The sequence below is a fragment of the Rhinatrema bivittatum genome, chromosome 3 (genome assembly GCF_901001135.1).
Source record: "Rhinatrema bivittatum chromosome 3, aRhiBiv1.1, whole genome shotgun sequence".
NCBI lineage: Eukaryota > Metazoa > Chordata > Amphibia > Gymnophiona > Rhinatrematidae > Rhinatrema > Rhinatrema bivittatum.
Genome location: NC_042617.1, coordinates 368,193,177 through 368,208,769, shown reverse-complemented (window position 1 = coordinate 368,208,769; position 15,593 = coordinate 368,193,177). Strand labels below are relative to the sequence as shown.

General features: G+C 45.7%; 1 protein-coding gene across 3 annotated transcripts in view; it reads left to right on the top strand.

The window, feature by feature from the left end:
- Positions 1 to 15,593, top strand: part of LOC115087855 (cytochrome b5 reductase 4) — a 248,272-nt gene that overhangs the window by 81,783 nt on the left and 150,896 nt on the right. For all 3 annotated transcript variants that reach the window (XR_003855634.1, XM_029595499.1, XM_029595498.1), the window contains exons 7-8: positions 13,240 to 13,297; positions 14,333 to 14,426. Coding sequence is in view for 2 of the 3 variants with exons in the window: in XM_029595499.1 (XP_029451359.1) it covers positions 13,240 to 13,297; positions 14,333 to 14,426 (152 nt within the window). In the remaining variant the exon portion in view is untranslated. The remainder of the gene's footprint in view (positions 1 to 13,239; positions 13,298 to 14,332; positions 14,427 to 15,593) is intronic.

The following is a 15,593-nucleotide window of genomic DNA, read 5'->3' as shown; positions in this document are numbered from 1 at the left end:
ACATCTTGTTGATGGGTCCAATGTGTGATACAAGCTTCATACTCTTTATCTTTATTAAAATTCATTAATTGCCTGATGCAAAAGGGTCTAGGTGATTTTACCCAGGTGCATAAATGAACTTTAGCCACTGACTGTCTTGTGTTTTGATTTTTTTGCAGACCAACATAGCCCTCCTCACCACAGTGCTGTTGATCCAGGGAGCTAATGTGTTGGAGGCCTGGCCTCCCCTTTGGTTAGTGGAGGACCAAAATGGGTACTGGGGCACATAGTGCCAGCTCTGGGGCATTCTGCCAATTCACCCTGCATATCTTATTGGATCAGATATAAGTTCTACACTGTTTTGATTATAGCAGTTTGTAGGTATGATTTTGGCCACATTACCATTTGTTTTGGTTTTATGTTGTGCATTTTTATGTGAACCACTGTGAACAGAGGATGTGAGCAGAATATAAATCTTTTAAATAAAGTAAATAAATGGAGTGCATGTGTCTGCAAGTGTCTTTTATGTGGTATCTGTTTGGCATGTGGCGGTGGCATCTGCTCTGTTCTCCTGTCTTGTTGGTGTATGTCCCTTGCTTTAACTTTTACACAGTGGTGGCATCTCTGTTGTGCCTGTGTGTGTGCTGTGACCTGGTTTCATTTTGTACATGTGCCGCAGTCTTCTGTTGCATATACAGTAAAAGCAGATGCTCGTTGTAGCTTTGCAGAGTTGTTTTGTCATGTTGCTTGTCCTTGTGTGCTGGGGTTACATTTTGTCTTTTCTGTTCTATCTCTTTTTCCTTTTCTGTCTTTGTTCATACACTTTTGTTTGATGCTTTTGTACCTTTTATGTTTCCCCTTACTATTCAGAGCAGCAGCCTTGCCAAAGGGCCGATGTCCTTCAGAGTATCCGTTCATGCATTCCCTGGAGGTGTCGTCGTATATGCTGTGTGGGGTAGATTTTCAAAGGGTTTGCATAGGCTCGGCTGTGCGCGCATGTCCCGGGGCTTTAAAAAATGGGCGGTCCAGGGGCAGGGCCGGGGGCGTTCCCGAGTCCTCCGGCACAGCGGCCGTGCCGGAGGTTGGCAGCTGGCCGGCACGCGCAAGTTACGCCTGCCTTGGGCAGGCGTAACTTTTGAAACAAAGGTGGTGGGGGGGATTTAGTTAGGGCTGGGGGGTGGGTTAGATAGGGGAAGGTGGGGGGGGGGGGGGGGCTGAGAAAAGTTCCCTCCAAGGCCACTCCGATTTTGGAGCGGCCTTGGAGGGAATGGGGAAAGCCATGGGGGCTCCCCTCGGGCTCGGCGTGCACAAGTGTGCGCCCCCCTTGTGCGCGCCGACCCTGGCTTTTATAACATGTGCGTGGCAGCGCACATGTTATAAAAGCCTATATGTTGCTCCCTTTTCTTTACAGTTGCTGATTACTCTGTCTATGTGACATCTGGAGTAAATGTCCTTTTTTTCTTTTCTTTCCTTCCTTTCTGGACATGTTGCTCTTGGCTGCACCTTTGGTAGGAGAGAGATGTCACTACCCCCCCCCCCCCCAACTCTGAAGGCAGGGGAACAATCAAGACCATCGCTGCAGTGACCTTTGATCTCAGGGAAACTCCCTGAGTATAGGGAAAAAGTCCCAAATGTTTTCAATATTATTTTTTCCTTAGGTTTTTGTTTTGGTGGTACTTTAGTTGTGAGTATGCTGTGTGAGTATGGAAGTGACTGTGCACATGGGTAACGACTCTTGAGACTTAATTGCATAGAGGGTATCATCATGTCTGACTGGACTATCAGTTCCTTCAAAGTTTTACCCCAGGAAAAAGCAAACCTTGGTGATTTCAGTAAAAATCTCGTATACTTTTAATGCAGCCCAGTGTCTTCTAATAATCTCTGCTGACAACTCTCTTGAATTATTTTAAAGACGTTCCTGATTGGTATATTTAAGCCTGCTTAATGCAATTATATGGATAACTCTGCTCCCAGTTGTGTATTTCCCTGCTCCCAGTTGTGTATTTCTCTGTTTTATTGTAACTGCAACGTTTTCGATCCGCACCTGTTAATGTTCTTATTGTATCTTACACCCCTTGTTATTTGTAAACTGGCATGCTGTGATACCTTTCGCGAATGCCGGTATAGAAAAACACAAAATAAATAAATAAAATAAATAACTCTTCTTAAAAAAAAAAAAAAGACTTCCTATATCCTTAGCCTGAGTTTTGAACTCTTTTATATCTGTTCATAAACATCTCAATTGTAGGACTTGACTGATGGGTAATGCTCTCTTTAATTTAGTAGGATGAAAACTATCATAACAAGTTCTTCCTGTCAACAGGTTTATAAGAATGGTATTGAAGATGTTCTGTTCTGTCCAAAAAGGAAATTTTGTTAGGATAATAATGTAAAGTAAACTTTAAAAAAGGATCCTGAACATTAAGCCATTGATGCAACTCCTCAAGACATTTAGAAGAGTCTTGCTATATAATAAATATATCATTGATGTCCCTTCTCTGAGGACAGGAAGGATGGCAGCCTTCACATGTAGGTGAAGTCATCTGACGGAGCCTGACACGGAACGTTTGATCTCAAAGATTCTAGCATGTGCAGCTGTAGTCACCTCTCTGCCTTCCAGGCAAAGCCCCTCAGTCTTTCTTTTTCTACAGAGCCGATTGGTCACGGTTGGAGCTTTGCTTTCTCCCTCACAGCTACTGCAATAACAGTTTTGGGGGCTGCAGAAGCTGTTTTTTTCTAGCAAAGCCTGTGAGTTTTTGTATTTATATACTTTCAGTAGTTTGTTTTTTATACATACATATATATATATATATATATATATATATATATTTTTTTTTTTTTTTCCTTTTTCAAAATTTCTCTCTGCCAGGCACATGACAGGCCTTGTGCACTATGTAGCCTGGTAGAGGAGTTACCTTTCCCTTAATAAATAATGCTGCATCTGCAGTTTGGTCATGTCGCTTTCTTCAATTTGTCTGATTTTGGGTCTCTGCCTGTGCTTCGTGAGACTGGCAGTCGGCACTCTGTGAGTGGCCTGAGTAGGCCTTTAGTCTGGGGACTTTCCTTAGTTCACATCTAGGCAGGAGTTCCGTGAAGTTTTGACTGACTGCTGGGCATCGGTGGCTCAGACAGCGAAGGAATCCAGAACCTGAACATTCCTGTGGGGAGGAGAGCTCATCCTCCCCATACTACTGGGTACTAGTCTCCATGGGCCCATGTTAACCTCACCTCTGATGCCTTGGATGATATAGCCTTCCCTCCTGCTTGTCAGCTTGGTCTGGCAGTGCAGTCTCCGTGGAAGAGAGGGTGAGCATGAGCCTAGGCAATCAGCTCTGCTGTTCCATCATTGGTGCCATGCCCAAAATTAGTTGCCTGTGCATGTCTATGCCAGTGCACTGATTGTCAGATACTGGAAGTGTAGTGTTGATGCCGAGGTTACCATCAAGCACTATGGATGCTGTCAATGCTATCAAGCGCAATCTCCATTGAACACAATTGAGTGCCATAGTTGCCATCAACACCATGATGCATCAGGGGTGCTATTGAACACTATCAACACATCAAGCGCTGTGGGCATGAGCGACGCTGCAGAAGCACTTTGAGTGCCAATGATGCCATAAGGCATCATCAAGATACCAAGGCCATTGGCAGTTCCTGGGTGCCATGGATGTCCTATGGGTCTCTTTGTGATATAGAACCCAACTCCTTCTTTTTCCTCCTAGAGCCAGTTATGGGTCTGGCTGCCTCCAAAAAGATCCACATTACCCAGCAATTCAGGAACTCACTGTACTGGTGACTGATTTAATCCAATCTAGCCAAAGGAATATTCTTCCAAATTCCTCCAGAGCTCACCTGCAGGAACTTCATGCACAGGATCTATGATCTGCTCAGAAAAGATTTCATCATATAAACTTCATAGAGTTAAGGGCGATATGATATGCTCCCTTCTAAATGCTTTTAAAGATTAGTTGGCTAACAAAATTGTCCTCATTCAGACAATTGAGTAGTGATGTACACCAACAAGCAGGGAGGAACAGGTTTGTACCGCTTGTGTTAAGAAACTGACCAGATGTTGACTTGGGCAATTTTTCCATGGAATGGTCCTGAGAGCCATGTACTTAGTAGGCGAGAAGAATGTCCTGGCAGACAGATTGAGCTGGATCCTGGAGCCTCACAAATTATTCTCAAACAGAGAAATAGCAAACTGGATATTCCACAAGTTGGGTACACCCATGATAAATCTATTTGTCTCTCTTCTGAACATAAAGGTCCAAAGCTTCTGCTCTAGAAAAGGTTAACAAAATAAACAAGCCTTGGATGCTTCTTCTCCCCAGATTGGGAACAAGGTGTTCTCTGTGGTTATCCTCCAATTCCTCTGGTGGCAAAAACCTCACTGCAGAAGGGACAAAGGACTATGAAATTTGGAGGGCATCATGAATCTTAGAGAAAGATTTGGTTTCTGCTCCTGTGGGAGATGTCAATCAGGAATTCGATCAAGGGGGGAATTCATCCTCTCTCGTCACTCAAAATCAGGAGACTGCTGCGTCATTCCACCAGCAGGTCCCTAGCTTGGATATTGAGAGGGTAGCTTTGCATTCCCTAAACTTATCTGAGGCTTTCTTTCTTATTCTTCTGGCTTCTACAAAGGATTCCATGAGGAAATCTTGTCGTTTGAAATGAAGGTTTGCCTTTTAAAAAAAAATCTTTTTAACATTTTTTAATTTTGATGTGAAGGAAAGCCAGTAAGACCCTTTCTTCTCTTTCACACTAAAACTGCTTGTATTCCTTCTGCACTTTTCAGAATTTAGTCTGAAGACTAACTCAAGGTTCAGCTCTGTTCAACTGGTGCTGATCACCATCATATAGAAAGTAAACCTATCTCTATTCAGCCTTTAATTGTTTGAATTTTGATCGGCTTGCTTCAGTTGAAGCCTTCTTCTTTGTCATGTGATATTGACCAAGCTAATTTAATTTCCCTTCTGAGCCACTAGTCTTTTGTGAACTGAAGTACTTTACCTGGAAAGTCATTTTAATATTCAGAATCAATGACCTGAAGGCCCAATGACTTATCCACCTTATACTATTTTTTTTTTAATAGGGTGGTTCTGTGAACATTCTTCCTCAGGCCACATGTCCTACAAAGGTGAACAAGTGTGGCATAGTTTGGATTGCAAAAGAGCTTTGGCTTTCTATCTGGAGCAGACTGAAGCCCTTAGAAAGTCCACCCAGCTGTTTGTTTTGTTTGATCTCAACAAATATGGTAATGCTGTTGGCAAGCACACCCTTTACATTTGGCTAGCAGATTGCATCTCTTTGTTATACCCCAGCAAGCCTGAATCCAGTAGGTTATGTCAAGGCTTATTGTGTTAGAGCCATGGTACCACTGGTGAGCCACCTGAGACTGGCAAAGCAGGCGTGGAGTTCCTTCCACACATTCACATCTCATTTTTTGATTAGGGACTCCCACCCTGACATTAGGTTTGGGCAGTCTGTGTCCTGCTGGGTCTATTTGAGATTTAGAACCCAATTCTATCCTCCCTATGTCTCATAATCTTTCCTGGCTTCCCTTTTAAAAAAAAAAAAGGAAAAAGCAAGGAAGTTAGATGATTTGCCACCAAGAATAGTTTTCCCTGTTGGCAACATGTTTCTAGTTGTTTTCCCCATTTTAGCAGACTGTAGCTAGGGATTCCCAACTGGTGAGGATTTATCATTCTGCTTGCCTTTTGGAGAAAGCAAAATTTGTTTACCTGTAATAGATGTTTTCTGATGACAGGATACAAGTACTCATAAAATCTACCTACCTCCCCATTGGTATTAATTCTTCACGTTCATGTTAAATATCTTTGAAAGAACTGAGATGGCCTCGTGTGACATGGGTCATTATGCACATGCTTAATCAAGCATGCCAGAACGCTTCTGGAAACACTGGGCTGTTGGATGACATCATCAGTGTGAGTTTTACATCTTGCTAGCCTCTGAGAGCATCTGTTACAGGTAACATTTTTGCTTTATATGGAATTAAGAAGAGCTGCAGGGTTGCAGAAGATCAGCAACTGTCTCATATGGACAGTAAAAGACATTTGCCTTTTCCAGTAAGACCTGGCAGAATCCATCCATTTTTTGCAGTTCTCACATAACCCATGTATGTGATTGAACTGTTGTCTTCAGAGAACATCTGTTACAGGTAAGCATTTTCTTTTACTGATAGTGTGGTAGAGCAGAAAATGGAAAAAGTCAGCGAGAAATCAAGTACAATTTTCTCAGTTTTAACTTTGATTGTATTCTAGGAAAAGGAGGAAGTTTTTAAATACCCTTTCTCCTAGGACAAGCACAATGGTAGTCCTCACATGTGGGTGACATCATCTGATGGAGCTCTGCACAGAAAACTTCTGTCATAGTTTCTAGAAACTTTGACTGGCACACTGAGCGTGCCCAGCATGCCACTATCTATGCATCCACGTGGGATCTCTCTTCATTCTTTTCTTTTCCGTTGAGCTGTCGTCTCGCGATGGAGGAGCTTGTGCTCTTTTTTGTGAAAACCTTTCCACAAAGTGGGTTTTTCTTCCTGCTCTGGGTTTCTGTCCAGTTCCTGGATTGGTTTTTCATCGGTCGGTGACTTTTTTCTTCTCCTTCGGTTTCCGTTGGCCTTCTAGTCTTTGTGGGTTTTTGGTGCCTCATGGTGGCGTCGGGCTTCCATTGATATGCCCAGTGCCCCTGGACTATGTCCTTAACAGATCCGCATGAAGTGTGCATCCTGTGCTTGGGGGCATCGCATGATGTTAGAGGCTGTGACCTGTATGCTCAGATGACCCCAAAAAGTCGTCATGCCAGGCTGGACCAGATGGAGAAGGTATTCGGATAGGGTAAGTCCAATCCTTCAACTCTGGCATCGACACTGTCCACTCCCACTCCCAAGGATCATGGGGAACCATTCGTACTCAATCCCTCGGTGGTCACTCCTCCCCTGGACCTTCGGGCGAGAAGAGCACCAGGGATTGGCCCATGTCGATCTCCTCCAAGTCGTGGACTTCTGGATCGTCGTCCTCATCCTTGGCATCAGGGAAGTCCCGGAAGCACCAGTCTCCGTCCTCACATGGTGCTGGTGCTTGCCGCCTTGCCCCCAAAACAGCCTCAATGAGAGGAGGTGGCATCCTTCCTAGAGTCCTGAGGCCTAAGGCCGTCCACACCGATTCCGGTTTCGGGCGCAGACCCGCCTCGGTGTCCCGAGGAGGGACTGGCCTCACATCTCTCCTTTCAGCCTGTCCTTTCATCAGAGGCTTTTGAGGCATAGTTAGAGCGTCGTGTGCGCCTGGCAATGGAACGCACTTTGTTCGGAGAGCTGGTGCTCCTGCCACCGGTGCCGGTGCTGCCCTCGGAGCCAGTGCTTGAGCCCGTGCCCGCGCCACCACCGATGCCGATAATCCCGGGTTGGAACCATTGTTGGACCTACTCAATGTTCTCCTTGGTGTCCTCCTGATGCAGCTGTTGCCGGCGCCCCGTGATTTCTTGGTGATCCATCGGGCTCAAAGTGTGGGGCTTCCGAGCTGGTCCCCATAGGAGGCTCTTTTGGGGATGAGAGACCATCAGTGCCTTCGGCTCCCCGTACCCTGGCCCACACTGCCTGGGCTAGTGTCTGGACCCTCGGGTCCCCCATTACCCGCGGGTCCTTGGATGCCTCAGCCCCAGAATGCACCTAGCACTCCCTCTACCTTCCCCCCCGGGTGGTCTTGGTGAGCCAGAGGGCACTTATGATCCCTGGGTAGCTGATACCTCTGATGCCTCGTTGGTGGATTCCGATGGTCTTCCTTTGGATTGATCTCCCTCAGAGGAGCGGCGTCAATTTCTGCCGGAGGACTTATCCTTTGCAGGCTTTGTCCGGGCTATGGCTGAGGCCATACCCTTCCAGCTTATGACTGAGGAAGATGCCTGCCATAAGATGCTGGAGATCCTCCAGTTCATGGATGCCCCGTAAGAGATAGTGCCTGACTCCATTCATGAGAACTTTCAAGAGCTTCTTCTGCTTTGGGAGCACTCCTCTCTGTTACCTTGGTGAACTGCAAGGCCGATGGGGTGCACCTGGTGCAGCAGGCCTTGGGCTTTGAGAAGTGCTGGCTCTCCCACCAATCAGTGGTGGTGGAGTCTGCACTGAAGAAAGCGAAGAGGTCGAAGACTCATGCCTCTGCTCCCCCTGGCAAGGAGCACAGGGTGTGGGATTGTATGGGTAGGAGAGTGGTTCAGGGCTCCATGCTGGTGGCTGTATCGCTTCCTACCTTTTGTACATGACCCAATATACCCGTAACCTCTGGAAGCAAGTCCAAGATGTTGCGGATGGCGTGGGTCAGCAGCACCAGGAGGCCCTTATGTCTGTTGTCCAGCAAGGCCTCGAGTGTGGGATGCACGAACTGCGTGCTACCTATGACATCTTTGAGACGGGCTGGGTTGCTGCTGCTGGTACTTTGGCGAGGCATCTCGCTTGGCTCTATGCCTTGGACCTTTGTTCTGAAGTTCGAGTGGCTGGCAGATTTGCCTTGCATCGTGGATAATCTTTTCGGTGACAAGGTAAAGGATGCAGTCGTGCAGCTGAAGGATCACTATGAGACCCTCTAGCAGTTGTCGGCCGGTGTTTCTGTCTCTCCATCCTCTTCTAAGAGGTCTTCCCAACGAGGGCTGAGGAGGCCTTTCTACAAGCCGAGGAAGTACTACTTTCCTACCCTTCGCTCCCGCCCACAGCAGTCAAGCTCCAGGGGCAGGTCCCGACAGCAGCGGGGCCTCAATCCTTAGTCAGCGCCCCAGGCTAGCGCTGCTATGGTGTTTTGATGGGTTGCAAGGGAGCATAAGCCAGTGGTCTCTACCAGTGCCGGATGACCCACCAGCAGGGGGCCATCTCCGGTTCCTTGTGGACTGGTGGCCATTTGTGACTTCGAATCACTGGGACCTGTCCATCATCCGTCATATGTAGGGACTGAATTTCCTGGGTATTCCACCGGATTCACCCCCGTTTCCACTGTGGAGTACCATCTTGCATCTGGAACTGCTCCTAGGGGAGCTTTCCACCTTCTAAAGAGCAGGGTAGTGGACCTGTTCCCCAGGAGCAGCAGGGATGGGGGGTTCTACGCCTTTCTTGATCCCAAAGAGATCAGGAGGCCTCCGTCCCATCCTTTATTTGCGAGCCTTCAACAGATTTCTAAAAAAAAAGAAAAGTTCAAGATGGTATCCTTGAGAACCGTGATCCCTCTCTTATAGAGAGGGGACTTGCTTTGCTCCCTTGATCTGAAAGACGCCTACACCCACATCAAGATCTTCCCAAGTCACAGAAGGTTCCATTTTGTGGTGGGCCATCAGCATTTTCAGTACCATGTGTTCCCATTTGGCCTGACCTCCACATCATGAGTCTTCACAATGTCAGGCCATGGTCAGGGTCTATTTATGCCAGCGGGGCATCCAGGTCTTTCCATACCCGGACGATTCACTGGTCAAGAGCAGCACCCAGGTGGGAGCTTTGCAGTCACTATGCGGGACCATTTGGGTTCTAGAGTCCCTGATTAATTACCCGAAGTCCCATCTCCATACGTCGTTTCGACTGGATTTCATAGGGGCCATGTTAGATGCGACGCAGGCAAAGGCTTTTTTTGTCCCGTGCAGGGCAGGCATGTTGATGTCCCTGGCAGAGGAAATCTAGCAGCATTGGATAGTGTTGGTGCGGCGGATGCTGCAGCTTCTGGGGCACTTGGCTGTGACTGTCCATGTTGCCCCCTTTGCCCTCCTACATATGCGCCGGGCCCAGTGGTCCCTGCAATCCCAGTGACACCAGGCCACCCAAGGCCTTCAGGTCCGCATCCAGGTCTCCCCCTCTCTCAGGGTTTCCCTGTCTTGGTGGAGGACTCCTTCCAATCTGGAGCAGGGTGTATCCTTTCAGGCTCTTCCCACCCAGATTGTGCTTACCACGGATGCATCCCACCTGGGTTGGGGAGGCCCATATAGAAGGCCTTCTCTGGACCTCCCAAGAATCTCTATGTCAGATAAATTTCTTGGAGCTGTGGGCGATCCGGAATACTCTGTCAGCCTTCCAGGATGGGCTAGCTAACAAGGTGGTTCTCATCCAGACCGACAGGTATGCATGTGATATATCAACAAGCGGGGGCGGGGGCACCAGTTCCTTCCTCCTCTGTCAGGAGGTGGTGCAGATCTGGGCCTGGGCACTGACTCAGGGATTGCTGTTCCAGGTCGTGTACTTGGTTGGTGCAGAGAATGCCCTGGCGGACAGGCTGAGCTGAACTTTCAGACCCCACAGGTGGTTCCTGAAGCCAGATCTTCCATCTCCTGGGGATCTCAGACGTGGATCTATTTGCCTCCCCATGCAACAGGAAAGATCCCCAGTACTGCTCCCTGACCGGTTCGGATGGCCAGCCAGCCACGGACTTCCGTTGATATCGAAGACCCTTTGGAAGCTTCGCCAGGACAGGGGAACTATGATCCTCATAGCCCCCATTGGCTGAGACATGTTTTGGTTCCCACTCCTGTGGTATCTCTCCCAGCAGGACCCAGTCTGTCTGGGAACTGCCCTGGACCTGTTCACACAGGATGATGACAGGCTGCGCCACCCAAAACTCTGGGCCCTGTCCCTCACGGCCTGGATGTTGAGCGGTTGATCTTGCAAACTCTTTACCTCTCAGAGGAGGTGCCCATGTCCTGGTGGCTTCAAGAAAGCCTTCCACCAGGAAGTCTTATGCTTCAAAATGGAGTAGGTTTACTGTCTGGTGTGTGCAGAAGGGCCTCGACCCCCTTCTCCTGCCCTGTTCGGCAACTCCTGGATTACCTACTGCACCTCTCGGAGGCTGGGCTTAAAACCAACTCCATTTGGGTACATTTGAGTGCCATAGGCACTTACCGCCAGGAGGAGGATAGCTCATCCAACTTGGTGCAGCCCGGGGTAGAGCGACTCATTCATGGGTTGCTTCAGCTGTGGCCTCCCCTGAGGCCCCCTTAGTTTCTTAGAACCTTAACGTGGTGTTGGCCCAGCTGATGAAGCTACTGTTTGAACCGCTGTGCTCCTCTACCCTCAAGTATTTGACCTGGAAAGTCATCATCTTGGTAGTGATCACGTCGGCTCGGAGGTTTAGTGAACTCTATGCCTTGGTGACTTATTCGCCCTAAACAAGATTCTTCCATAACTGGGTGGTTCTATGCACGCACCCTAAGTTCCTACTGAGAGTGGTGACAGATTTCCATCTTAACCAATCCATCATCCTGCCTACTTTCTTCCCTAGGCCTCATTCCAACCAAGGGGAAAGGGCGCTGCACATACTCTATTCCAAGAGGGTCTTAGCCTTCTACTTGGGCTGGACAGCAGGCCACAGTCTGTCCACCTGGCTGTTTTGTCTCTTATGACTCTAATAGGCTGGGAGTGGCTGCTGCTAAACAGACTCTTTCCACCTGGCTAGTGGGTTGCATTTCCTTCTGCTATGTCCAGATGGGACTGCAACTGGGGAGCAACGTCACAGCTCACTTTGTTATAGCCATGGCAACTTCTGTGGCTCACCTGCGTGCAGTTCCAATAGGGGAGATCTACAAGACTGCGACATGGAGTTCTCTCCACACCTTCACAGCTCATTATTGTCTGGACAAGCAAGCCGCCGGGATAGCAGATTTGGCCAGACTGTCCTCAGGAACCTCTTTCAGTTGTGAACCCAACTCTTCCTGCCTAGGGACCCTGGTTTGAGTTCAGGCTGTCCCCACTGTTACCAATAGCACCTCTGTTGTTGTGCCTGTTGACATCTGTTTAGTGTCTGTTGGTCCCATAGTTTTTTGGGGCCAGCCTGTAGCTAGGGATTCACCCATATGTGAGGTCTACCATCCTGCTTGTCCTAGGAGAGAGAAAGCGAAGTTGCTTACCTGTAACAGGTGTTCTCCCAGGACAGCAGAATGTTAATCCTCAAGAAACCCACCCGCCACTCTGTGGAGTTAGGTTCCTGTAGTGTATTTTATTTTTTTGTAATCTTCTTACGAGACTGAAGAGAGACCCTGCGTGGATAGTGGATTGCTGGGCATGCTCAGTGTGCCAATCCAATTTTCTAGAAACTTTGACAGAAGTTTTCCATGCTGAGCTCTATCTGATGATGTTACAGGTAAGCAACTTCACCATCCCTTCTTCAGCCTCCCATGTGCTTAAGAGGTTTTTTTTTGTGCACAATGTGCAAAGCATTGTTGCTTAAATTAAATAAATAAAAATGTTTTGGGTTTTTTTTGCAAATATAGGGCTATACAAGCTGTTGACTCCCCAATACAACTACCCTTTAACCTTCTTGAAGGCCCATTAGAGGTGCTGTGAGAGCACATAGTTCTCGTATGTTTTCTAAGGACTTGGGAGTTCTATTAGGCAGTGAATAAAGGTTTTGCTTGCACACATCGAGCCAAATCGGAGTTAGCATTGTTGCCCACCTTTATCTGTCACACTGTTACCATCACAAACCTTGGCATCTCAGGAGGGCTGTTAAAGCAATAAAATAATCTCTTCTGTTTAATTAGGTTTCTTACGTGACAGCTAATTATAAAGCAGATTGTTCGTTGTCATGCTCTGCTTTCAAACTGCATAACTCTCCTGACATCAGTGCCAGGAAGAGCAAAGAAGTATTTGTAATGTTTGTTTGATATTCTCTTGCTGTATATTTTCACCTGGTATTAAATGTTCAGCACTGTAATGTATTGCATTTGCATACTTAAGGATTGTCTGTATTTGACTTACATTGACACATCCCTTAACACATTTTGTGTAGGACTGTGGATTTCTGCCAGAAAGTGTATATGTAGCTTGCATGATGGCAAAAGCAGAGTTTGACACAGTGATTCTAGAGTCTTTTTCTCTCTCTAAAGTGAATCATCTTGTAATGTCAGGGACTATCTCTGTTCCCCCGTCCCCCCCAAATGCCAATGGATTGTAAATATACCTGCTAAAGGGAATGCATTTTGTACATTTTGAAAATATTTGGGGGATCTGAGTAGAATAAAAAAGCAACTCCTCTAGTGATGCCTGTCGCCTTTGCAGTGGCCCACAAATAATCCAGAAATGAAAATGCAAAAATTCAGTGAGTTAATTTTCCTTTTTTGATCAACACGGTGTTGAAAGGTAAAATGCTAAGGAGAATAATGTTCCTTTCTTATTGCACACTCTGCAAATTCATTTGTACTGATGGTGTTATTACTTCAACAACATGTAATATGCTTCTGCTTCTTAACCCTTTTGTCTGTTCTATTATTTTACAGATATGATTGGTTCCAGACTGACTTGGTTGTCACGATTGCCATATACAGCAAACAAAAGGTAAATATTTTGCTAGGTAAAAGCAGGCAATTTTTTTCATATAGAAATACTTGAAGGCAAATAAGATGTTTCTGTCACGAGTAACTGTGTTTGAGAACTCAGTCTGCATAGCTTCTACTGAAGGCTAAGTTTTGGAAGAAAAATGGCATTGGTCTTCTGATGTAATAGACCATAAGGAAGGTCCCATATAATGCAAACAATGGGCTCTCTTTTGCCAGAGTACAGCTAAAATCCTTCTTTTATTTTAACATAGGCAGTAAAAAAATGAAATTCATGCTATGTAGGTCAGTTTTTCCAGGGGGACAAACAGAACCATTGCATTGCATGTATGGAGATGTTATTCTGATTTCGTTGAGTTCTCCTTGTAAGTGCTGGGTTAAAAAATAGGACTGGCTCAGTTTGTCCCCCTGGACATGAAGTTATGTGGTCACTCTAACTATAAGGAGTTGAGAGATTTGTTTTCACTGTTGAACTAAATTGATTAGAGATACACAATAAAGGTTTTAACCAGGTGGTTGTTAGCCAATCAAAAGTTTGGACTCAGATGACCTCTTGTTTGTTTTTTTTCTTTATCCTAAAATTTTAAAAAATTGCTAGATTCAAAATGTCTCAGTGGAATTCCAGGGCCACAAATAAAGTGCCTCACCCTGGGTCACTGAGAGGGAGAGGCCAGGAGCTCCTGCCCCAAGATTTAATCATAATCCAATGCTATAACCAATAAGCTGCTCCTATTTCCTTCTCTAGCCAACATTGTAGTTTTCAGCTTCTGCAGATAACATGATGGAAGCATAATTTTTGTATAAACACTATAGTTTTCTTTACATCAGTTATTACTAATGCTAACAGCAGACCACTTAACTCACTGAACCTGGACAGATTATAAAATACATTTTAATTTCCAAGACACGTATGTTATATTTTATTTTGCTATTTATTGAGCCTTGATCTTTGATTTTTAAATGTTACATATTCATCTGAGCTTGCAAATTGCTTACAATAATTAAAGCAAATGTTTTTCTTATTTTTTTATTTAAGGATATGGAGTCAGAGCTGGTAACTGTTGACCACGAAGATGGTATCCTGAGAGTAGAAATAGTCATAAAGGATTATTCATATCTTTTACATTTTGGTAAGACTTTGGTTAATAAAAATGTGCCACTAATTATAGTAGATATTGCTTTCAAAGGAGTTTCCAACACACTTTGGCAAATCTTTACAAGTCTAGTACCTTGAGCATATAAAGTGTTTGCATTATTCAAACAGAAGTGAAAGAAGAGTGTAGATGGTCTGTAGTTAGGTTGGAGAGACTTGGTGTGTATCATAGCACAGTGGAACTATCTTATAGGGAAATGAAGTTGCTTACCTGTGACAGGTGTTCTCTGAAGACAGCGGCTCACCAGTTATACAAGTGGTTTACATGATCACATTTGGCACCAAAAAGTTGATCCTTCCAGAGCTTTCTGGAAATTCCTAAAGGTTTTTACTGCTCATGCCCTGCAGCTTCCCCTAGTTCCTTTTTATTTACCAATGTCATTGGATACAATTTCTGTTGAGTGGCCCACTTCATTTTGCCTTTTATCCTAGGGCTTTATATCCCTTCCCACCCCCACTACCTCCCTAATTTATCTGAGTTAGATTTTAGCACTTAAAGGTCTTGTTTGTTTTTTTTCTTTGCCATCTTCTAAGTTAGCTATGCCATTTCTCTCTGATGCAGCTACGCTGAGCAGCTCGGTTGGCCTACATTTCTTCTCTTTGATTGTCTTCTATAGAAAATGTTCTTATTTGATTTTACCTTGTTAATTTTACTCGCAATATCAGAGAAAGCAGGCCAGTGGCTTCAGTTTCTGTCTCTTGTTCATCACCGAGCATCGTGAAGTTATAAGTGTTTGGAACAAGGTCACACAACCTCAAACTGAAGAGCACTGTGGGGCCACATCAGCTTGGGAAGTCTGTGCATGAACAGTAAAGGCCTTTAGGCTACTACCATTACTAAAAATTTCGATAGCACTACGGAGCATATGCATCACTATACAGAATCATAAAAGAGATGACAGGACTTTCCAAAATGTTCTGGAAGCTTCATGAGATCTACTTGTGTGACTGTGAAGTTACTTGTCTTCAGAGAGCAGGCAATGTGGGAGGAATTCTGCCAAAATAATTGTTCACCACAAAAGCTTTACTACATAATGGATATGTGCTGTATTTGGACAGAACAGTTTGCACTCATCTTTGTCGGGCGTGAAGAAAAGCCCTCTGTTAAATGTGGTGGGGATTGTAGACATTTGCAAGTCTCCAT